This window comes from Heterodontus francisci, chromosome 11, assembly GCF_036365525.1.
Source record: "Heterodontus francisci isolate sHetFra1 chromosome 11, sHetFra1.hap1, whole genome shotgun sequence".
Lineage (NCBI taxonomy): Eukaryota > Metazoa > Chordata > Chondrichthyes > Heterodontiformes > Heterodontidae > Heterodontus > Heterodontus francisci.
The window spans coordinates 89,841,275-89,865,230 of NC_090381.1; the positions used below are offsets into that span (position 1 = coordinate 89,841,275).

Consider the following 23,956-nt stretch of genomic DNA (forward strand, 5'->3'; position numbering starts at 1 on the left):
GTTAAAGGCACCTTATAAAAGCAAACTGTTATCCATAACCTGTTTGTCTTCATGATTGCCGGATGTATGTGGTCAAGGTTTCCAAGAGGTTCATTCAGTTTGTCCCCCAGTTCAAGTAAACATGAACAATATTTGCTGGTAAGCATAAACCATATGCCCTTTCTCATTCAACAGCTCCAAATATTCCAGAATGGATGAATGTCCATGGATCCATCTCAGATTTCCAATTAATTTTTATATGTGATCTTTGACTAATAACAGTGGGCCATTACGATCTACTGTTGTTATAAAAGGTTAGGATACAATTAGAAATAGAGAATGATATGCTGTGGCAGCATACTAGCTACAAGTGGTAAGACGTGGCTCTAGAGTGGACCCTCGAGGGCCATGGTTAAAAGTGGATTATTTTTCAGAAATAGGCATCTCTGCTCGTGTTTGTTTGACCCCAATCAACATCAATTGATGCTGCCCACAAGGATTGATCCACATCTCCGTAATTCTTGATCCGTATCTGTAACATTTAGGTTTTGTATCTACTTGGGTCATATTGTGTACTCAAAGCATGTTACGGACAGGTGGAAAGGAGTGTGGCTGGTTCCCACTATTCAACTCCGAACTGACTGCACTCGTGTTTTGTTAAAATGTTGTGTTCGTCCCTGAGTGTCTTTCGGGTCAAATAAACAGACAAATGACAGGTTTTCTCGTAGCTTAAAAAAAATAACTATTTTTATACAATTCTTGAAATGATCACAACCTCATCCATGGACACATTCACCCCCACACACATACACAAGAATAAATAGAGAGAAAAAGGGTAAGTACTTTAAAGTTCAAAGTGAGGTAAGTGTTCGTGGTTTGCGGTAAACCTGTTGAATTTTCTCAGGAGGACAGTCTCTTTTAAGGGTGCAGGCCTGGGTGTCTTGAACTTGTTGAGGTGTAGATTTTCTGGTGGTTAAAGCTTCAGACTAGAGGTGGTGGTCAGTTTAAGTTCTCTGCTGCTGCAAGTTGAAGTGTAGCATTAGCGGCAGGGCTTCTTCTTTGCTTGGCTGGATCTCTTTCACAGTCCCTAGTTGGACTGCTTTCTGAAGGTGTTGACTTGATCTCCCCCTCTCTCTCCAGAAGATTACCTTTTTAAGGTAAAAATTCATCACATTAGCGTTTCCGTTCGGAGACACTTGGCCCAGTCCCTTGGTTTGACCACACAATTGGCCAGGATGTGGAGACCATGTGCTATCGATTGATGTCTGAATAGGGACCATTCTATTATATTGGTGCTATTTCACACCTATTCAATTTTGGTTTGGGCTGTGAGTCCGTCTGTCTCCAGAATCCTTTGTTAGTTTATTTATGTTGATGAGTCATTAATATGCAATAGTGCTTTTTTCAATTTCAAAGGAGTTCTCCCCAGAGCTATTTCAGATGAGGTTAACGAGTTCCATTCTTGTAGACAGGTTTGTTGATTTCCAGTACAGGAGTCACATGGCTGCTACTCCATTTTGACTGTGGTCTGAGTGTCCATGTTCTTGCGGTTTTAACAGTTGACTTTTTAAATTCATAATTCTTCCATTTCATTCTTTATTTCATCATGGCTCCTTCTGTGCATGACACCATGTTATTTTATACACGTCCAGGTCTGAAATCCATGTTTACTGTTTATGTTTGTACTCTATTTAAATACTTTGTATAGTTTCAAAATTCAGCAAAAAAGTCAGCGTCAATGAATCATTCTGCATCCTAAAAAATAACTAAAAAGGATAAGGTAGAGAGAAATGAATCTGGTTAAAGAAGCCCTCACTTCTAACAGGAATTTGTAACTTTTTTAAAGTAACAAAAAGTTGTGTCAGTTCAACCATATTACCATCCAGTGAATATTACGCACAAAGAGAAACATTGGATATAAATGACGCACTGCACATATGACAATTTTGGTTTCGATTTCACATATTTTCTAGAATGACAAAAGCCCCAGGAAATAATCTGGAACACAGTTTTAAAAAAAAAATACTTTTGTAAATTATTAGTCTTGATCACTTTCATCCCTTCAAATGGACAAATGCCTTCATTGACATTGATTGACTGGAGGTGAATTGCTTGGTATCAGACAGAGAGTGCTGAAGGTACAATAACAACAATCAATATGAGAGTCTTAGTAAATTGATTGGCAAGTACCAGAAGATATTTTACTGTATAATACATTGACCAGTGAAACAGGATTTGACAAAATCAAGGATTTAAAAACATTTCTTGCCGATTTGTTGGGATACTTAATTTGTGCACCCTCCCTTTCTTTGATCTATTATTGATGGCTGTGCCTTCAGTTATTTATGTCCCACACCCTGGAGTTCCTTCCATAAACCCCTCTATCTTCCTCTCCTCCTTTAAACCCTTCCTTAAAATGTACCTCTTTGGCCAATCATTTGGTCACTCTTTTTCTCTGTTACTGTTTCTAGTTTTGTCTGAATACAACTGTGAAGTATTGTAGGAAATTTTTTTCTACATTCAATGTGCTATCCAAATGGCATATATTAAAAAATGGTGGCATGGAACTGTGGAATGAAACTCTTCAGGCACCAATAATATGAATCACTTGTTGCTCACTCTCAAATTGGGAAAACATATTAACAACTTTCTACACAAGGACTATTACTGAAGCAAAAAGGGTCATTTTAATGGTGAGGCTTTAAATGGACAAGGATGATCCAATGTGCAGCAGAAGAAGATGCAGCATGGAGTTCTACTAATCATGAAGCAACTTTTTCCAGTCCTCCAGGCCTGGGAATTTTAAGTAGTTTGAAGGTGCTGGAGTTGCCTTTGTGCACAAGTGCAAAGAAGGGAGAAATCAGCAGAGTTTTGCAGGCCTGATCAAAGAAATGCAGGGGCTGCATTATGCTAAAAGCCACCTTTTGCATATCAGTGCACTAGAGTAATATGGGAAATAGCCGCTTGAAAGCTCAATTCATCATCTGCTCTCTTTCACCAGTCCTGTTGCAAATGTCAGAAAAGCAGGTTGAGACAGAAAGGAAAGAAGTCCCACATGCAGAAGACCTTTTCATGATGTTGAATCCACATTGCGAACCACCCACTCTAGTAGAACATTGGATACTCAAATTACGAGAGTACAAGTTCCATGTTGAGTATCAGCCAGGCAAGCTCAACCCAGCAGACTACCTTTCACGACATTCGTTTCCAACAATTGGTCCTACTAGTTGTGAGGAAAAGGTTGCTGAACAACATCTTAACTTTGTCAGCATAAATGCGGTGCTAATGTCATTAAAACTAGCTGACATCAAAGCAACAACAAAACAAGGTGAGATTTTACAATTGTGTATGAAAGCTATGGAATCATGAAAATGGAAAGGTGTGATCGAGAAAGCGTCAACAAACAAAATCATTCACACACTACAAGGTCTTCACAATGTTCGAAATGAGCTCACCATTACAACAACATCTGATCTCATATTACGCAACAACTGTATTTTCATTCCACACTCATTGAAGGAATGTGTTGTCGATATAGCAGATGAAGAACACCAAGGAATAGTCAAGACCAAACAACTCCTTCGCGAAAAGGTATAGTTCCCAGGAATTGACCACCTGGTAGAGCACAAAATCAATCAGTGTTTGCCATGTCAAGCAACCATAATGTCAAATCTTCATGATCCTCTCAAGATGTCTGAACTACCTCCAGGAGCATGGATTGACGTTAGCATTGATTTCACAGATTTGCCCACAGGTGAACACCTGCTTGTTGTCACTGATGACTACAGCAGATTCACAATTGTGGAATTAGTTCTTTCAACTTCAACGAAAGCAGTCATCCCAAAGCTGACCAGATCTTTGTCTTGTTTGGAATCCCTCAAATGGTAAGAAGTGCCAATGGACCCCCACTCAACAGTGATGAGTTCAGCAAATTTGCTAACTACCAGCTGGTCACTCATAGGAAAATCACACCCAATTGGCCAAGAGCTACTGGAGAAGTCAAAAGATTTATGAAAACTTTGAAAAAAGTGATACGTATGCTACAGCTGAGAACAAGTCATGGAAGCAAGAGCTATATCACTTTCTTCATACTTAAAGAGTGACTCTTCACTCGACTACTGGAAAACATCCAGCTACACTCACCTTTGCACATCCTATGCACATATGTCTACCTGAGCAACCCCACAAAGCTAATGATCAACATGTATGCAAATGTGATTGAGAACAGAGGATCAAATGAAGGTAAATGCAGAGTGAATCATGAAATTTAGAGCTACACTGCTAAAGCCAGGAGATATACTTGTGAAACATGATAGTCATGTTGGAAAACAAACAACCCTTTATGACATTGACATGGTCACGAGTAGTGCAGTGATGAAAATACAGAACCAAATTGATGAGCTATAAAAAATTGACTTTTTCTTTAAAAAGTGGACAATATGCTGCAAAATGGCTACTGAAGGTTGGCTGCCTTGACCTGTATATTCAAATTGTCTCACTGTCTTTTAAGGACAAAAGGATACATTCCAGGCTAGGAGGTGTCAATTACACCCATCCTGAAACTATCAAGAGCCATTCCTGAATTGAATGGGTTCTTCTGAAACAAAGAAGGTTTGTAGCCACACCTGGTCCATTGTGTGAGCACAACAGGGAGGTGGCCATGCATCTCCTAACAGAGGCTAATGTGAGGGATTTTTTACCTTAAGAGGTTACTTTCTGGAAAGTGAGAGAGAGAGAGATCACAAAAACATCACAGAAAAGCAGTCCAGCCAAGAGTTGTGAAAGGAAACCCAGCAAAAAACAATAACAGAGCCCTGCTGCAAATTGTACACTTCAACTTGGTGCAGCAGTGAATTGAAAGTGACCACCGCCTCCAGTCTTAACACTTAACCACCAGAAAACTACAAACACACAGGCCTGCAACTTTAAAAGAGAAACTGTGCTCTGAGAAGATTCAACAGGTTTACCATAAACTTGAACACCAACCTCTCTTTGAACCACTTACCTTTTTCCTCTCTATCTATTCTTGTGTGTGCACGTATATGTGAGTCAATGCGTGCATGGGTGCAGTTGCTGCCATTTCAGGAATAAATATTACTTTTTATTCATTCATGGGATGTGGGCATCACTGTCTAGGCCAGCATTTATTTCCCATCCTTAATTTCCCTTGAGAAGGTGGTCGTGAGATGACTTCTTGAACCGCTGCAGTCCTTGGGGTGTAGGTACATCAACAGTGCTGTTAGGAAGGGAGCACCAGGATTTTAACCCAGCGACAGTGAAGGAACGGTGAAATAATTCCAAGTCAGGATAGTGTATGGCTTGGAGGGGAACTTGCAGGTAATGGTGTTCCCATACATCTGCTGCCCTTGTCCTTCTAGGCAGTAGAGGTCGCGGGTTTGGAAGGTGCTGTCAAAGGAGGCGTGGTGAGTTGCTGCAGTGCATCTTGTAGATGGTATACACTGCTGCCAGTGTGCATCAGTGGTGAGGGGGAGTGAATGCTGAAGATGGTGGATGGGGTGCCAATCAAGCAGCTGCTTTGTCCTGGCTGGTGTCGAACTTCTTAAGTGTTGTTAGAGCTGCACCCATTCAGGCAAGTGGAGAGTATTCCATCGCATTTCTGACTTATGCCTTACGTAGGTGGAGGACAGGCATTGAGGAGACAGGAGGTGAGTTACTTGCTGCAGAATTCATAGCCTCTGACCTGCTGTTGCACCCACAGCATTTATGTGGCTGGTCCAGTTCAGTTTCTGCTCAATGGTAATCCACAGGATGTTGATAGTGGGGGATTCAGCAATGGTAATGCCATTGAACATTGAGGGGAGATAATTAGATTCTCTCTTGTTGGAGATGGTCATTGCCTGGTACTTGTGTGGCGTGAATATTACTTGCCACTTATCAGCCCATACCTGAATGTTGTCCAGATCTTGCTGCATCTGGACATGAGCTGCTTCAGTATCTGAGGAGCTACGAATGATGCGAAACATTGTGCAATCATCATCAAACATCCCCATTTCTGATATTATGATTGAGGGAAGGTCACTGATGAAGCAGCTGAAGATGGTTGGGCCAAGGACACTACACTGAGGAACTCCTGCAGTGATGTCCTGGAACTGAGATGATTGACCCCAACAACCACAACCATCTTGCTTTCTGCTAGGTACGACTCCAACCAGTAGAGAGTTTTCCCTCTGATATCCATTGACTCCAGTTTTTCTAGGGCTGTTTGATGCCATACTCTGTCAAATGCTGCCTTGATGTCAAGAGCAGTCACTCTCACCTCACCTCTTGAGTTCAACTCTTTTATCCATTTATGGATCAAGGCTTTAATGAGGTCAGGAGCTGAGTGGCCCTGGCACAACCCAAACTGAGTGTCAGTGAGCAGGTTATTGCTGAGCAAGTGCCACTTGATAGCACTGTTGACGACCCCTTCTATCACTTTGCTGATGATCAAGAGTAGACGGATTGGGTGGTAATTAGCCAGGTTGGATTTATCCTGCTTTTTGAGCACAGGAAATACCTGGACAATTTTCCACATTGCTGGGTAGATGTCAGTGTTGTAGCTGTAATGGAACAGCTTGGCTAGGGGCGCGACTAGTTCTGGAGCACAAGTTTTCAGTACTATTGCCGGAATTCAGTACTATAGTCAGGGCTCATATCTTTTGCAATATCCAATGCCCTCAGCTGTCTCTTGACATCACGTGGAGTGAATCAGATTGACTGAAAACTGGCATCTGTGATTCTGGGGCCCTCAAGAGGAGGCCGAGATGGATCTTCCACTCGGCACTTCTGGCTGAAGATGGATGCAAGTGCTTCAGCCTTGTCTTTTGCACTAATGTGTTGGGCTCCCCCATGAGAGGATGGGGATATTTGTGGAGCCTCTTTGTCCTGTTAGTTGTCCACCACCATTCACAACTGGATGTGACAGAACTGCAGAGCTTAAATATGGGCCATTGGATGTGGGATTGCTTAGTCCTGTCTATCGCATGTTCAATAAATTGTTAATCTTCTGTTGTAAACCTACAAGAAAATCTGTCACTGTCTGTTTATTTGACAAATAAAACACAAGGTGTTAAAACCCTAGGAACAAAAACACTTGTTATGGTCAGTTGGGAGGGGAACAATGGGAACAAGCCACGCCATCACCCACCAGGCTATAACAACATCCAACCCTTTGTTGTGATGAACACAAAAGGATCCATAATCACTGCTAAAAGTGCAGTTCACAAATCATTACAGGAAATGCGTTATTCTTCAAAGCACTGAAAACACCACTGTAAAGCGATTCCAACATCGACACTTCAGATGAAGAACATGAGTCAAATGAGATTATGTCTGATGTCAGATGATATCCTACTCGTGAGAGAAAACATCCACCATACTTAAATGACTATGTTATGAAGTGAACTATTTAAGTTTATTCTTTACATTTTTAGAAACAAACCATTGAAACATGCTTTGACTCTAATTTACTAAGAAGGGGAGGGATGTAGTGTTGCCATGATTTGCAATTGCAATTGCATTGTGCATTGTGTACTGTAGAGGCTGCTGTCGAACACACATGCTAGCAAAGGGAAAGTAAGAGTAAAATAGAATAAAGAAGATTCCATTATGTTCAACAGCCTGCAGTCTCTGTCTCACATATCTTCTACCAAACCTGGCTAAACCTTATTCCAGTCCCAAGAACATCACAGAGATTAAGAACTCACCATTCGTGTAATCATAGAATATGGATCCATGTTCCATCACTATTTTTGGCCCAACATTTGTCAGCTGTATTGTGCTACCAGTTCACCCATTCAAAGATTATTCAAATATTTGGTGCCAGAGACAAAGGGGAACATTAATCTTTATCTTTATTTTCTTGAATGGATTCATACAAATTGCAATCTGATACAAAGTGATTTAGAAGTAATTGCTTTAACACATTAGCTCCACTTCATCCAATGTTCCAATCTGTTTCCCACTGACTGTTTCAGGTTTGGCACAAACTGTTGTGTTGAATGAGTACACTTTTTCAGAATTCACTGTCAGCCAGTGCCACAGATATTTCAGGCCACAATTGCAAACCCATGGATTCAGTGAGAGATCTAAACCCTGTTGCCATTTTGCCCCAATTTGCAGGAGTTCATCGAACACTCCTGGAGGAAGCGACTCTAAGTTGTTATCTGAAAGATCCATTGTGTCTAGCTTCAGTAATTTATTAAACAGCCCCACTGGAATCCTCCCAATTTTATTCCCATTAAGAAACAAATATTTTAAGTTAATCATATAGTCAAAGGTACCAGGGAGAATGATGTACAACTGATTATCTCCCAGATTTAACCTATCCAGCTTAGGCAATTTGTTAAATAAATCAACTGATAATTTTTCAAGTTTATTACTGGAAAGATCAAGAGTTATCAAATTGGTCAGATTTTGAAATGAACTGGGAGGTAAGGATTTCAACATATTGTTTGATAAATCCAGCCATTCAAGACTGTGAAGATGATAAAACCATAAAGGATTTACTGTCTGCAATTTGTTTCCCTGTAAAACAAGTGAGGTTAGATTATGAGAGGTGGTAAATAAATCTGGTGGGAATGTTTTCATGAAATTGTTGGTTAAATCCAGAGTTCTCAGCTGATGAAGATCCTTTAATACACCTGAAGAGATGTTTGTCAACATGTTGCTTGCAAGATTAAGTTCTTGAAGTTGGAAAAGTCGAGCAAAATCCTTTTCTTTTAGCGTGGTAATGTTGGTGAATTCTAACGATATGGTTGTTGCACTGGGCGGAATGTTTACTGGTACTTCATGAAGAGATTCAACCGAAACACAAATCACAGACGTGATATTGTTAGAGAAGTAGCAAGTGCAGTGTTCAGGGCAAATGTTCACAGAAGATGAAAAGCAAATATAGCTCAGGAACAGTACTGCAGTAATCTTGATGGCATCCATTTGATCTGAAATTTATGAGGAACATGAGAAAAAGATTCTAATTTATGACTGTCTTACAACAATAAAAACAACAAAACCTTATTTGTATTGTGCCTTTAACGTAATAAAACCCAAGGAGCATTATAAAACAAATTATGACACTGAGCCATACAAGGAGGTATCAGGTCAGATGACCTAAAGCTTGGTCAAAGAGGTAGGTTGTAAGGAGTGCCTTAAAGGAGGAAAGCAAGGTAGATAACTAGAGAGGCGTAGGGAGGGAATTCCAGAGCTTCGGGCCTAGGCAACTGAAGGAACAGCAACGAATGGTGGAATGATTAAAATTGGAACTGTTCAAGAGGCCAGAATTAGATGAGCGCAGATATCTTGGAGGGTTGTGAGGCTGGAGGAGATTGCAAAGAGAGGGAAGGGCAAAGCCACGGTGTGGTTTGTAAACAAGGAGTAGAATTTTAAAATCAAGACGTTGCTTGACTGGGAGCCAATGTAGGTCAGTGACAACAGGGGTGATAGAGAATGGTACTTGCTGCGAGTTAAGATACGGGCAGCCGAGTTTTGGATGACTTTATGTTTACGGAGGGTAGAATGTGGGAGACCAGACAGAAGTGCATTGGAATAGTTATGTCTAAAGGTAACAAAGGCATGAATGAGAGTTTCAGTAGCAGATGAGCTGAGACTGAGCGAAGTCGGGTAATGTTGCAGAGGTGGAAATAGGCAGTCTTAGTGATGACACAAGTTTGTGGTTGGAAGCTCATCTCAGGCTCAGATATTATGCCAAGGTTGTGAACAGACTGGTTTAGACTCAGATGGTTGCCAGGGAGAGAGAGAGTCGGTAGCTAGGGTATCGAGTTTGGAGCGGGGACTGAAAATAATGGCTTCAGTCTTCCCAATATTTAATTGAAGGAAATTTCTGCGCATCCATTTTCGAGTGGATAACATCATTTAAAATGGTTACAAAGGATTTTCATTAAGATTTGTATTCTTTTGTTTCTTTTTAACATATTTCAGTTAATTATTTCCAGAAAATGTTTTTGCTTAAACAAAATGTGCTGATGATGACATGATTACTGGAACTGGCTGGAAAACTTGCTGAGCTTGACCCTAATCTGGTGCAGGGATTCAGATGAGAGTTGTCAGCAGTACAAGCTTCACTGTCACATGTTGTGATGCCATATGACTTTCTCAATTAGAGGTTACATTTTGTGAGGTCCCATGCTGGGAATGTTGGAAGGCTTGCATGTAGGAGCATAATTGGACAACCAAGCACCAAGGCCAGAATCCCTGATTCAGGACAGTTTATTAGAAAATCAGGATTTTTGTGAAATGGGCAAACTGATCTTTGTACCCAGTTTTCTGATCTGTGTTCTTGTTGAGTGACACTCAATTGTTGGAGTGGAGCCTAACAAAATTTAAAAATTACAGCCTATAACTTAAGCTTAGCTATGTAGCAATTTACACGCAAACCATCTGAACCTATCAATTAGATTGCAGCTCACTCCCAATAAAGCATTACATTTATTATTTTCTATCTATCCCTCTCGAATCCCTTGATTAGATCATAACCTGCAACTCTTTTATCAGGTCTCCATTATTCTCTATTGAAACCAACTGAACCCTTCCATAGGATCCCATTATCCTGCTCCAGTGAGGCTGGATAATAAATGGAAAAATGATCTTTTGACTGCATCAAAAAGAGAGGCTGCAGAAAGTGAAATCCCACAAAGAATTGGAAGTGCATGGGAAGAAGAAACAGTACCCTGAGAGCAGCCTGGCAGCAGGAAAGAGAGACAAACAGCCACAGCCAGATTCTGGGAGTCAACCTCAGTAGTCATTCCAGGATGCCAATAACTGAGCCAAAGCACTACTCCATTAAACAGTAGGAACAATCTATTATTTGAGACTTGTCCAAGTCAGAATCTCAGACATTATACAAAAGGTTATTGAACTGTGTGCAACCTTATACATTGTAATGTTGGCTGTAATAGTTGGAAGAGAGCACATTTCTTACTGTTATTTTTGCACGTTGATCCCTACCTGTATGTGCAGTGCCTGTTAATATAGTTACATGGCTCATAAATTGTTCGATGTATATGTTAACCACCACAGAACGGCAGTGATCACTGCTGTTTCCACTTTTCAAATTTGGAAGCTAGTTCATTCATAATTACTAAATAATCGTTCTTTACACTGCACCACCCAGTAAAGTATTGTTGAAGTATTTTACCCTGTAGCTGGAATTTTCTCCTCAGCAGAGCTGGGTTAGACCTATGTAAGAATGTAGCAGTTATTGGCTTTTTTTAAGCAATTGCACCTAGACAGTAGGTGACAGCTGTCATTTTTTATTCTGGACCTACACATTTAATAATTAACGTTTTAGCATCATTGTTCCTAATTAACATAAAACACCTGGCCATTAATTTGAATCTTTATTATACCCTTCAGTGACCGGGTAGGAAAATAACTGGGAGTTAGAAGCTTTATGGTTTTAACCAGCTTTGCTTCCTAACTACATCCCAGTGTTCAGTTCCACAGCTGAACTATATATTGTATGTGTACTTTAAACTGAATTTCATTTTGGGACCATCTTTTCCCATTGAATCTTGAAGACCTCTTTTAGGCAATTTTCTGCTGACGGTAATCGCCAGCATGCACATCCAAAATCCTCCACAACATTCATTCAAACATATCCCAGAGTAAATTAATCCCCACACAGATCCAGGCAGATTGCTAGTAAGAGAAAGAGAGGAAGGGAGAGAGACTGGAGACAGCCCACACAGCCAATACTATTAGTACATTCCTACCTTACTGTTGAGCCGATTCTGAAATAACTGTGTTCTGTCGGCTTTGTGAAGAGCAATTAATGTGGAGATGTATTTTATGTGGTTCCACAATTGCTGTTTGCCAACACAAGCAGCTGTCTGTCTGTTCCTATCAAAGGAAGTGAGGCTGGAATACTGGAACTGGTGAAATTTTAAGAGAAGTTACGCAATCACTGGAACTGGGAACATTGCTCAGGTCGGTACCATGTTGGTCAATGGCTCTTTCATGCAACATTAGTTAGCTGAGCAATAACTAATTTGTACAGAACATGCAGAACTCTTTTACAGAAGTGTTGTATGCTATTTCTTCACTTGTACTTGGCTGTTATGATAAGATATTGCATCAATAAGACTGAAACTTAGAAAACCTATAGCAATATCTAAAAGTTAGCAAACTTTCACGTGTAATCTGACCCGTTGAAAGAGTGTAAAGTTCATTGAGCATTATGCTAGTATCTATCTTGCTTAGTGCAGACCAACATTGAGGCAGAACTGCAAACTTTGAAGGAACAACATTTCTGAAGTATTCCAACAAAATCAGGGAACATTGTTAAAGAAACATAGGACACTGTACAGGCGCTTGTTGAATGTGATCATTATTCTACATAGCTCATGAGTTACAGTCATTTATTTAGACATCCCAAATGGTTATCTCACACTAGCATGGAATGTGTTGTTTGTATATACACACCTTTATGGCTTCTAACCTAGAAACGGTTACTGCTTAATTATCTTAGAATCTTGCATCAGTTAGAAGCTTTATGGTTTTAACCAGCTTTGCTTCCTAGCAGCGTTCAGTTCTGCAGCTGAACTATATATTGTATGGGTACTTAAAGCTGAACTCCATTTTGAGAGCATCTTTCCTCAATGAATCTTGAAGACCCCTTTTTAGGCAATTTACAGGGCATCTTTTCTGCAGTCCCAACCACAGAAAAACAGAAGAGAAGATGCACAGAAACCCTCTCCCAAGCAGAAAGCTAAAGCTATCCCTACCATCAGTGGACACGTGACTGAAATTATACGCACAGTTGTGAAGCGGCATTTTTCTTCCATCCTTGTTCAATCTTGGACACAATTTACATCTATCAATGTCTGTTGTGAAAGAGAACTCAATGACCAACCTCTTCAAGACACTACCTGCAGCCTCCCTCAACCCTTCCCTCCAAAGGTGGCACTCCGACATAACCTGGTTTCCTCATTGCAGTCAACTGCACATGGCACACTCCACACATCCAGGCTATACTAATCCCACAAACTGCCACTACACCTTGAACCTTCTGACCCAGCCTTTCAAGAACCCTCCTTCCTTTGATATGTCAAATGTAGCCAGAACATTCTTAAATGACAGGAACATACAACATAGGAACATGGAAACCCGGGCCCCATATTACTCCCACAACTGCCAACCTATAAAGAACAAAATGCATACATGCAGGAAACCCACAATGACGACCTACTAACACAAAATTCATGCACGAGTATTAGAGCCCTGGAGAGATGTAACCCACTAAAACAAAAGGACAATAATCCAAGTCTACCCCTCATCATCAAAGCACGAGTGGAGTTAATAGAAAATGGCTAACCCAGATTTCAGAGAAGAAATGATGTGTGCATCCCCTTCCAAGCTATCTTCCCAACAAACTCTGCCAGTGGATAGAGTCAACTCTATCATGCCCTCTCCCCCACCCTATAGTAAGGGATGTTTCACCACTCAGAAACAAAAATGGAAGCCCACAGCATTAAATTGCTCTGTAATTGTAGGACCAGGAAGCATAGGTTCAAACTCGTGAAACACAAATTTAGGATTTGTGTCAGAAAATTCTTTTTCAAACTAAGTTTGTTTGACATGTAGATTGGGCTTCCAATGCAGACACTAGTGGCACGAAACCATGAAGCATTTAAGAACCAAATAGACACTGTGATAGAGGGATTAGGTTGGACTAAATGGATGAGTTACGATAGGCCCAGTGGTGTTCCTCATCCATATTTTTGATCTTTTGATTGAGAGATGGGAAAAATGAAATGAACATAAAATGAACAAATACCAACAATAAGATCATGCAAAGTAATTATATAATATCCAAATCCTCAGGAGGAGAGGAAGTAAAAATAACTTTTATTTATATAAAATTTGATACTTAAATTTTATTTTGAAAAATTATTTAATTATGTGAACGTTTATGATCTACCCAAGTACACTCCGTCCTTTCACATTTGAGAACGTATCCCAGGTTGTATGAAGAGCAAGAGATGTTGTGGTCCATGATGACTGCATGACAGCAAATTTGGATGAGAGCAAATCTGCCTCTGACAGAGTCGCCAGCCCACAAGGGATGCAAAGTGAATCAGCATCTAGAACCGTCTTAACACCGGCATATCAGGAATCAAGAAGCAGAACAAGTCTCAAATGCTCCTCCATTGGCAAAGTTGAATCACATTTACAAAAAAAAAATTGTCATTGGTGGCGTCACAGAACAGTTGCCCCGGAGATGAGACTCCCCTGCCCATTTTTAAAGAGGGTGTGGAGAGCAGCAGCAAGCTGCAAGTGGGTGCTGGGGGTGGGAGGGAGGACAAAGACAAGCTACTTTCGAGCAGTGAGAGTAAAGTGCAGAGGTGCTGTGCTGCGGATGGTCTCTGTTGCTCAGTGAACGCTGAACAAGCTTTGCCTCCTCCGGGGAGGGTTCGGGGACCAGACGATGTTTCTCCGCCTGCTGCTGCAAAGCAGCGCTCGCTGTGACCTTCTCACCTTCTCCCGAACAAATGGCAGGTGGCGGCATCCTAACCCCATTACCAATAGGTGCGTACACTGCAAAATCAATGTATACAGATATCCCATCCATTGATACCAATCTTACTAATTGTAGGCAATTTACAATAAGGACCGAAGGCAAGCGCTCGAGTGCAGACATCTGGTCTGCAACTCTGTTTCACGTGAAGAATGCAATTAGTCTTGATTTCCTGTGCTCAATGCCACAGGAGATCGACTAATACATATCAGTGTAATTCATCTCTTTTTTAACATTAATATAAAGTTATAGCAATAATATCGATACCAGATGGACTGCAGCGATTCAAGCAGGTAGCTCATCACCACCATCTCAAGGGCATTAAGGGATGGGCAACAAATGCTGGTCTTGCCAATGATGTCCACATCCCATGAAAAGAATTTTAAAAAATTAGCACCACTAAACCAATTATAAAGTATGAAAGGGTTTAATAGGGTAGAAATAGAGAAGTTGTTTCAAATTGTGTGGGGAATCCAAACAGGTCATAAATATGAGTCACTAACAAGGAATCCAGGAGAATTTTTTTTTATCCAGAGAGTGATTAGAATGTGGAACTTGCTTAAATGTGTTGAGGTGAATAGCATGGATGCACTTAAGAGGAAGCCAGATATAAAGCCTGGTTACCAGACCCGAACCTGACCAAACCCGACTACATGTGTCGGGTTCGGGACGGGACTGTATTCGGCGTCCAGCATTCGACCTCGGGTCAGGTCAGGCTGGACTGTACTGTTTTGTTTCGTATTGTTTTTGTTTTAATCTATGATCTTTTTCTGTTTCAAAAGTATGTTTGTTATTTTCAGGCCGGGCATTTAAAAAAAATTAAAGGACTCGGGTCTGGGTCGGGTTTGGGTTGGCTGTTGTCGGGTCGGGCCCAGGTCGGACAACATAGAACACATATCAAAGGCATTTTTTTTTGAAAAACAGAGACTGCAAGTGTATAACACCTGAAGAAAAATGGATTTCACCCTTCCAGACTTTCAGATCATAGACAAGGAGTTGGTGATTTTGAGAATGCAAATGTGCATGGCAGCAGCTAACACCTGGTAACAATGGAAAGCCTGGGTGGCTCTGCTGAAGTCAGACTTATGGACTTTGCATATTGGAAAAGGACAATGAGCTATGACTTTTGATTCCAGATACATTTAACAGATTCTCTGAAGGCAGATAGGCTGTGAGAGAGGAAGGCAACCAACAGTGGCAACCTAAAGGGAGAGAAAGGGGGAAATACCTGCTCTCAGGAAAAAACTGATATAGCTAAAGGCTCCAAAGACCTTGAACCTGTTTTGAAAGTCAAAGTCCACAGGGAAGTAAAAGACCAAGCGGATCACCAGAAATTGCCTTTTTCACAGATGACCCGGTCAAAGGTGCTCAGAGAAGTGAGCAAAGAGGACATTGGCTTTGAGAAAGGTTTGGGAGATCTAACCTATTGCAACTGGGAGGAAGTTGCAACTTTTAACCAAAAGGATTTCACAATCAAAGAGGACTGTGTAACATATACGGGTGATGTGAGGTTTTCAAATGCTTTAATAAGTAAATAAAATACCTTTCTTTGTAATTTGGGGTAGCAGCTACTTGCAAAGTGCAATGGGGATTTAATTTACTTTAGTTGTTATAATATAAATCTTAAAATGTGAAATCTTGTGTAATTCTTTAACTTGATCTGGGGGGGTTCATATCACATATTTTAATGTTAACAGTCTCATTGAGGTCGTAACACATTCTTCTTTGGCTTCCTTGTCTCGAGAGACAATGGGTAAACGCCTAAAGATGGTCAGTGGTTCGTGGAGCAGCGCCTGAAGTGGCTATAAAGGCCAATTCTAGAGTGACAGACTCTTCCACAGGCACTGCAGATAAAATTGGTTGTCGGGGCTGTTACACAGTTGGCTCTCTCCTTGCGCTTCTGTCATTTTTCCTGCCAACTGCTAAGTCTCTTCGACTCGCCACTCTTTAGCCCCGCCTTTATGGCTGTCCGCCAGCTCTGGCGATCACTGGCAATGGACTCCCACGACTTGTGGTCAGTGTCACAGGACTTCATGTCATGTTTGCGGACGTCTTTAAAGCCCGAGGCATGGACGGCCCGTGAGTCTGATACCAGTGACGAGCTCGCTGTACAATGTGTCCTTGGGGATCCTGCCATCTTCCATTCGACTCACATGGCCAAGCCATCTCAAGCGCCGCTAGCTCAGTAGGGTGTATATGCTGGGGATGTTGGCCGCCTCGAGGACTTCTGCGCTGGAGATACGGTCCTGCCACCTGATGTCAAGGATTCTCCGGAGGCAGCGAAGATGTAATGAGTTGAGACGTCACTCTTGGCTGACATACGTTGTCCAGGCCTCGCTGCTGTACAGCAAGGTATTGAAGACACAGGCTTGAAACACTCGGACTTTTGTGTTCCGTGTGAGTGTGCCATTTTCCAACACCCTCTTGCCCAGTCTGGACATAGCAGCGGACGCCTTTCCCATGCGCTTGTTGATTTCTGCATCGAGAGACAGGTTACTGGTGATAGTTGAGCCTAGGTAGGTGAACTCTTGCACCACTTCCAGAGCTTGGTCGTCGATATTGATGGATGGAGCAGTCCTGATGTCCTGTCCCATTATGTTCATTTTCTTGAGGCTGCTGGTTAGGCCAAATCCGTTGCAGGCAGCCGCAATCCTGTTGATGAGTCTCTGCAGACACTCTTCTGTGTGGGATGCTAATGTAGCATCGTCAGCAAAGAGGAGTTCTCTGATGAGGACTTTCCGTACTTTGGTCTTTGCTCTAAGATGGGCAAGGTTGAACAACCTGCCATCTGATCTTGTGTGGAGGAAAATTCCTTCTTCTGAAGACTTGAATGCATGTGAGAGCAGCAGTGAGAAGAAGAGTTTGTGGAGTTTGCAAGTTCTCCCTGTGACAGCGTGGGTTTTTGCCGGGTGCTCCGGTTTCCTCCCACAGCCAAAGACTTGCAGGTGCTTGGTAAATTGGCTGTTGTAAATTGCCCCTAGTGTAGGTAGGTGGTAGGAGAATGGTGGGGATGTGGTAGGGAATATGGGATTAATGCAGGATTAGTATAAATGGGTGGTTGTTGGTCGGCACAGACTCGGTGGGCCGAAGGGCCTGTTTCAGTGCTGTATCTCTAAATAAATAAAAATAAATAAAAGACCCAAACAGTGCAGGTGAGAGATAAAAGCTCTGTTTCATGCCACTCAGGATAGGAAAGGGGTCTGATGAGGCACCACTATGCTGAATTGTGCCTTTCATATTGTCATGGAATGAAGTGATGATACTTAGTAGCTTTGGTGGACATCCGATCTTTGCTAGTAGTCTGAAGAGACCACGTCTGCTGACGAGGTCAAAGGCTTTGGTGAGATCTATGAAAGCAATGTAGAGGGGCATCTGTTGTTTGCACCATTTCTCCTGTAGCTGGTGAAGGGAGAACAGCATGTCAATGGTGGATCTCTCTGCTCGAAAGCCGCACTCTGCCTCAGGTTAGACATGCTCAGCCAGCTTCTGTAGTCTGTTTAAAACAACTCGAGCGAAGACTTTCCCCACTATGCTGAGCAGGTAGATTCCACGGTAGTTCTTGCAGTCACCGCGGTCACCCTTGTTCTTATAGAGGGTGATGATATTGGCATCGCGCATGTCCTGTGGTCCTGCTCCCTCATCCCAGCACAGGCAAAGCAGTTCATGGAGTGCTGAGAATATAGCAGGCTTGGCACTCTTGATTATTTCAGGGGTAATGCTGTCCTTTCCAAGGGCTTTTCCACTGGCTCGAGAATCAATGGCATCACTAAGTTCCGATTTTGTTGGCTGTTCGTCCAGCTCATCCATGACTGGCAGAGACTGAGCTGCATTGAGGGTGGTCTCAGTGACAACATTTTCCCTGGAGTACAGTTCTAGGTAGTGCTCCACACAGCGGTCCATTTGCTTGCGTTGTTCAGTGATCGGTTCCCCTGATTTCGACTTGAGGGGGACGATCTTCTTGATGGTTGGCCCAAAAGCTCTCTTAATGCCATCATACATTCCTCTGATGTTTCTGGAGTCAGAGGCCAGCTGAATACGACTGCATAGGTGTTGCCAGTAGTCATTTGCACAGCGCCTGGCTGTTCTTTGTGCAGCGCTTCTGGCTACTTTAAGTGCTACGGATGTTAACTCTCTGGGGGCTTTCTTGTAGTTCAACAGTGCGCTGAGTTTGTAACACATTACCAAAAGAGAAGAGAAGATGGATCTCTGGTGAATAAAGACTGGGGTAAAACATCTGTCCGTGGAGATTTTCCCAATCTCTCATAGTAAATTTGGTGGAAGATTGGCCAAAATCCTGAAGAACAGTTTCGCTGGGGTTCCTTTGATCTTTTGCCGAAGTTATAGTGGGAGATCAGGAGAACTGTCACTAAAATTCTATCCCATTGGTTGGTGTAGCCTAGGGCTATGCAGACCAATAGATCAAAATATGGTTCTTAGTACTGATCTAGTGCACCTCAGCTGGGGGAAACAACAGTAGGCCTGAGGAGAGTCTGTGTGAAGAAAGAGGATAAAATCAGCTACGAATTCCCTTCTTGAACTTTATTTATGACTTGATGTCAGATAGTCTTGGATTCCCCACACAATTGGAAACAATTTCTCCATGTCTACCCTTTCATTCTCTTTCATAATTTATACTTGGTTTAGTGGTACTAATTGATAAAGTTATGGCTGTAAGAGCAGACGGCAATTTTGGAGTCAAGGAAAGTGATAGAGAAATAGAGTTGGGTGCCATCAACGTATGGAAGCTTATCCTATGCCTTGTATGATGCCAATGAGATGTAGCATGTACCCCAGGAGGAGGAGGGATGAAGAATATACCCCTTGGGGGATACTGGATGTGATGGTATGGGGATGAGAAGAAATGGTATTTAGGCATGTCGAAGTGAAACCATGCAAGATGAAACTCACAAATAAATCACCAAATAAGCAACCGTTCAATGTATTGAACAGATACATAGAAGGAAAACAACAGAGAGGGTGCAAAGGAAAGAACCAGAGAGAAAGAAAGGAAAAGTAGAGGGAAACGTACCAGGGAAAGAATTGAGAGAGGCAAATAATGGATGATGAAGAAAACAAAAAGAGGGAAGGAACAGTGAAACATAGAAGGAAAGAAAAGAAAGAGAGCACCACACATAGAAGGGGGAGACAGAGTGAAGATGAGAACGTCTTCAAAGGGAAAGAGAGATTTTCTTTCCCAAGTTTACCAGTTTCCATATCCTTTGTTATGCAGGCATGCGTTGATTGTGTAGAAACAAATCAGGAACATTGTTTTTGCTTGCTTGTTATCAAAAATGGTCTGCTGTGTGGCTGAAATGTCAGGTAAAAAATATAGAATTACAATATATTTCTGCACCAGAGTTTCATGATTTTGCTTCAACAAAATTAGGTGCACAATCCCTGTTCACATTAACACTGCTTTCTGGGTCACACTGTTTATATCAACATTTATAATGGGAAAACTTTGGGGATAATTTTCATTTTCATTGCCTGAGCATGAGGACTGGGAGACAGTGAATGATTTTGTGACATGGAGGGTATCAAAGTTGAGGGAGCAGTTTAGCAGGCCAATAGCAGCAGAGGTGTTGTGATGGTTGTAGGCTCACACATGAAGAACATCCGTTTAGGTCGGTTGTTGGTGTCCGTGAAAGTACCTCTAGGAGGATTTGGTTCCTTTAGGAGAGAAATGAGCAAATTAATGTCTGAAAAAATGAAGGCTATCTAGAGGAAGCATTCTTGTCCCAAGTATTCTCTCAATATATGCATATTTAAATAAGACACATGAAACTTCTTATCCCAATGGAGTCTCCAATGAGACTTTATCTCTTTGTAGGAACTTAACTGTGCCCCAGTTGGCTGCTGCATTTCCCTAGAGCAACAATCGTGACTGCACTTCAAAGGTACTTCATTTTGGGATGTTCTGAGATATTAAATGTACTTTTTCCTGTTCCTTCCTCATGATGTCAGAACACTGATGGGAATGAGATCTCTGTCCCCAAAGTGGCTGCATGTATCTTTTTGGGGATTGCAGCTTTAGAGATGGAAGCTGATGCACAGCCGCTCCGTATCAGAAAAATAATGCAAAATGTGTAGCACAAATGGCGCATAAGCTTGAAATTTAGTCGTTTTTTTGTTTTTAAAATTTGCTTTGTGTAACGGTTTGTGGAGGACTACATCAGAAAATATTTGATGCTGTTATATAACAGCATTGCCAAGAAGTAATGTTTGACTTACAGGAACGTAGGGACTGGAGTGGGCCATTTAGCCCCTTGAGTCCCCGACCCGCCATTCAATTAGATCATGGGTGATCTGTATCTTAATTCCATCTACCTATCTTAGTTCTGTAACTGTTAATATCCTTGCCTAACAGAAAATTATTAATCTCAGTTTTGAAATTTTCCATTGACCCCAGCTTTCTGAGATGAGAGTTCCAAGTTTCCACTAACCTTTGAGTGAAGATGTGCTTCTTGACATCACGCTTTAAGAGCCTAGCTCTAATTTTATGGTTACGCTCCCTTGTTCTGGACTCATCCACAGTTTCTCTCTGTCTACCCTATCATCTTTTATAAACATTTTAAACACCTCAGTTAGATAACTCCTTAATTTTCTACACTCAAGAGAATACAAGCTTGATCTATGCAACCTACATCATAATTTAACCCTCAGCCTCAGTATCATTTTGGTGAATCCACATTGCATATCCTAGAAAGCCAATATATCGTTCCTGAGATGCAGTGCCCAGAACTGAATGTGGTACTCTAAATAGGGTCTAACCAGAACTTTATATAACAGTTAACATAACTGCCATTGCTTTGTGTTCCAGCCATCTTGAGATAAATTCCATTAACCGTTAATTTATTTTTGTACCTGTCCACTAACTTTTGGAGACTTCTCTACTTGGACTCTTAATTCTCTCTGTTCTTCTGGAGGAAAGGTGTTTTGTGAATGTATATATTATTGTTATATTTTAAAGATATATGTACTTTTTGGAAATGTACCAAAGATGTTCTCTTAATGAATTGGAATTGGGTATTTGTCATGCAGCAGAGAAGCTCACGAATTTCTTTATCCCTAAGGTGACACCATCTGCTTGGCTGCCTCAGCATCCTGCTGCTTTGCATCCTATTGCCTCAGAAAGATATTGTCTGTAAGCATGGAATCCGTTCCTTTAAAAATGGGCCTGATTTTAACTCTGTTTAAGAGGATGGTTTGAGTGAGTTAAAATCTCACTCTTTATGTCTGCTGGAAACACCTGGTTTAAACTCTGTGCTCCATCAAATTGTATGACTGTTGCTGCTCTGTGTCACATCCAGTCCAACATTAAGTCATGGACTATCCAGAAGCTCCTTCAGCTAAACATTAGGGCTTGGCTGTTACCAGAAATTTCCACCTTAGACCAGATTAGTTATACACATCTTCATTGGAAAAATACCTGCATGGACATACAATGCAAAAGTAAGAAAACCTGTATTGTAAGTAAGATTCCTATCAGATACTGATCAGAGAATTATTTTCAAGGTAGCTCCTTTTCCTGTTTCTGAGTATTTCTGCATTTTCTGTTTTTGTTTCTTTTTCATGTTTGATGTTTAATGAGTAAATTATTTCCCTTTCCTTTGCAGGCAGATGGCAAAACCTTTGCTTAACACTTCACCACCTGGCACAATTCAAATCAGAATGGGGATTGACTTGCTTTATCCCCATTCTGACTCTGAGCATTCTACTTTAATACTCTGTGTCTCTACATTTTGCCTTGGATGCAGGAATTTAAGAGATGGGAATATAGGAACATAGGAATAGAAGTAGGCCATTTAGCCCCTCATGCCTATTCCTCCATTCAATAAGATCATAGCTGATCTGTGAGCCAACTCCATATACTCACACACAATAGAATAGCAAAATACCATGGATGTTGGAAATTGACCTAAATCATTGGCTGGAATTTTACTGGCATGCCGAGGGTCTGCTACTGGGATCAGAGGCAGCTCCTGAGCCCTTGTGGGTGAACGACAGGTCCACAAAGGAGCTTTTATTGGTGGCAGCCAATTCAGAGTCTTTCCGAGCTACCAGCTCAATCAGATAGAGGTGGCCACTGCTGAGGCTGCAAAAGGAAGGAGAGGTGCCTGCATCATTAAGCACCCTTAAAGGGCCAGGAACAAATTTTCTTAATGTGCCAGGTCCAGATAGGCAGGCTGTGGCGATTGGAGGGGTGAATCCTCCAGCAACGTTGTCTGAGCTTCGGGGGTGGCCATTGCCGCCGGGGCGGCCCTCCGTGGGGCCATCGAGCATCCAGAAAATAATGCTCCACCACCACCCCTCCCCCACCTAGTAAGCCGCTAAGAGGCCACCTCAATGTACCTGGCGGTCTCCTGCATGGCTGGGGGCTGTTCTGATGCCTGTAAAATGCCAGCAGGAGTGTAACATGGCTGTCAATAGGCTAATGAATTGGATTAATTGCCAGTTGGCAGCCATCTGATCCGCTGCTATTCCCGTCTTTGGGAATAACCTGTGGTGGCGGGAAGGGCTTCCTTCTGGATGCCTTCCCATCTCCCAGTCCACCTCCAGACGGCTGGTAAAATCCCAGCCAGTAACTGTTCTGTGTTCCATATACTCGCCCTTGTCCCATATCACTTAATAGCTCTGGTGAAAATAAATATATCAGTTTCTGCTTTAAAATTAGCAATCAATCTAGCACCAACTGTCATTTGCAGAAGAGAATTCCAAACATCTATCACTCCTGAAAGACCTGGCTGTAATTTTTATGCTACGTCCCCTACTGATAGACTCCCTAACCAGCAGAAAAAGTTTCTCTCTATCTACTCTACCAGTTCCACTTAATTTCCAGAAAACTTTGATCATATCACCCCTTAAACTTCCAAATTCCAGGGGATACAATCCTAGTTTGTGTAATCTCTCCTTGTAATTTGATCCTTGGAGTCCAGGTATCATTCTGGTAAATCTATGCTGCACCCCCTCCAAGGCCAATAGCTGCTTTCCAAGGTGTGGTGCCCAGAATTGAATATGGTACTCCAGGTGGGATCTGACCAGGGCTTTGTATAGCTGTAGGATAACTTCTACTCCCTTGTATTCTATTCCTTTCAATATGAAGGCCAGCATTCCATTAGCCATTTTAATTATTTTCTGTACCAGCCCATGACATTTTAATGATATATGTACATGGACCTCCACTGTTTCTAGCTTTGCACCATTTAGAAAGTGCTCTCTATCATTTTTAGGTCCAAACGTGGATGACCTCACATTTACCTGCATTGAAATTCATTTGTCACTGTTTTTCCCAATCACTTAATCTATTAATATCTCTTTGTAATTTTATGCTTCTATTTACATTGCTTATAATGTCACTTGTCTTTGTGCCATCAACAAACTTGGATATATGGCTCCATCGCATCATCTAAATTGTTAGCACATACAGTGAATAGATGTGGCCTC

General features: G+C 41.7%; 2 protein-coding genes across 9 annotated transcripts in view; one reads left to right on the forward strand and one right to left on the reverse strand.

The window, feature by feature from the left end:
* LOC137375375 (very long-chain specific acyl-CoA dehydrogenase, mitochondrial-like) overlaps positions 1-23,956 on the forward strand; it is a 106,906-nt gene that overhangs the window by 13,488 nt on the left and 69,462 nt on the right. For 5 of the 8 annotated variants that reach the window (XM_068042466.1, XM_068042464.1, XM_068042467.1 and 2 more), the window contains exon 1: positions 14,298-14,523. The exons of 2 other annotated variants lie outside the window; for them this stretch is intronic. In XM_068042466.1, coding sequence (XP_067898567.1) covers positions 14,423-14,523 — 101 coding nt within the window. In that variant the 5' untranslated portion in view covers positions 14,298-14,422. Of the gene's footprint in view, positions 1-14,297; positions 14,524-23,956 lie in introns of those variants that run through there. One more of the 8 variants, XM_068042469.1, reaches the window with a different exon arrangement.
* LOC137375374 (leucine-rich alpha-2-glycoprotein-like) lies at positions 7,816-11,859 on the reverse strand. The gene is made up of 2 exons (XM_068042462.1): positions 11,709-11,859; positions 7,816-8,918 (listed from the first exon to the last, which is right to left on the reverse strand). Exon 2 carries the CDS (start codon positions 8,911-8,913, stop codon positions 7,897-7,899), a length of 1,017 nt encoding a protein of 338 aa, XP_067898563.1. The 5' UTR covers positions 8,914-8,918; positions 11,709-11,859; the 3' UTR covers positions 7,816-7,896.

Bases quoted from the DNA above. Each gene is read 5' to 3' on its own strand.
- LOC137375374 (XM_068042462.1), bottom strand. From the start codon at position 8,913: ATGGATGCCATCAAGATTACTGCAGTACTGTTCCTGAGCTATATTTGC.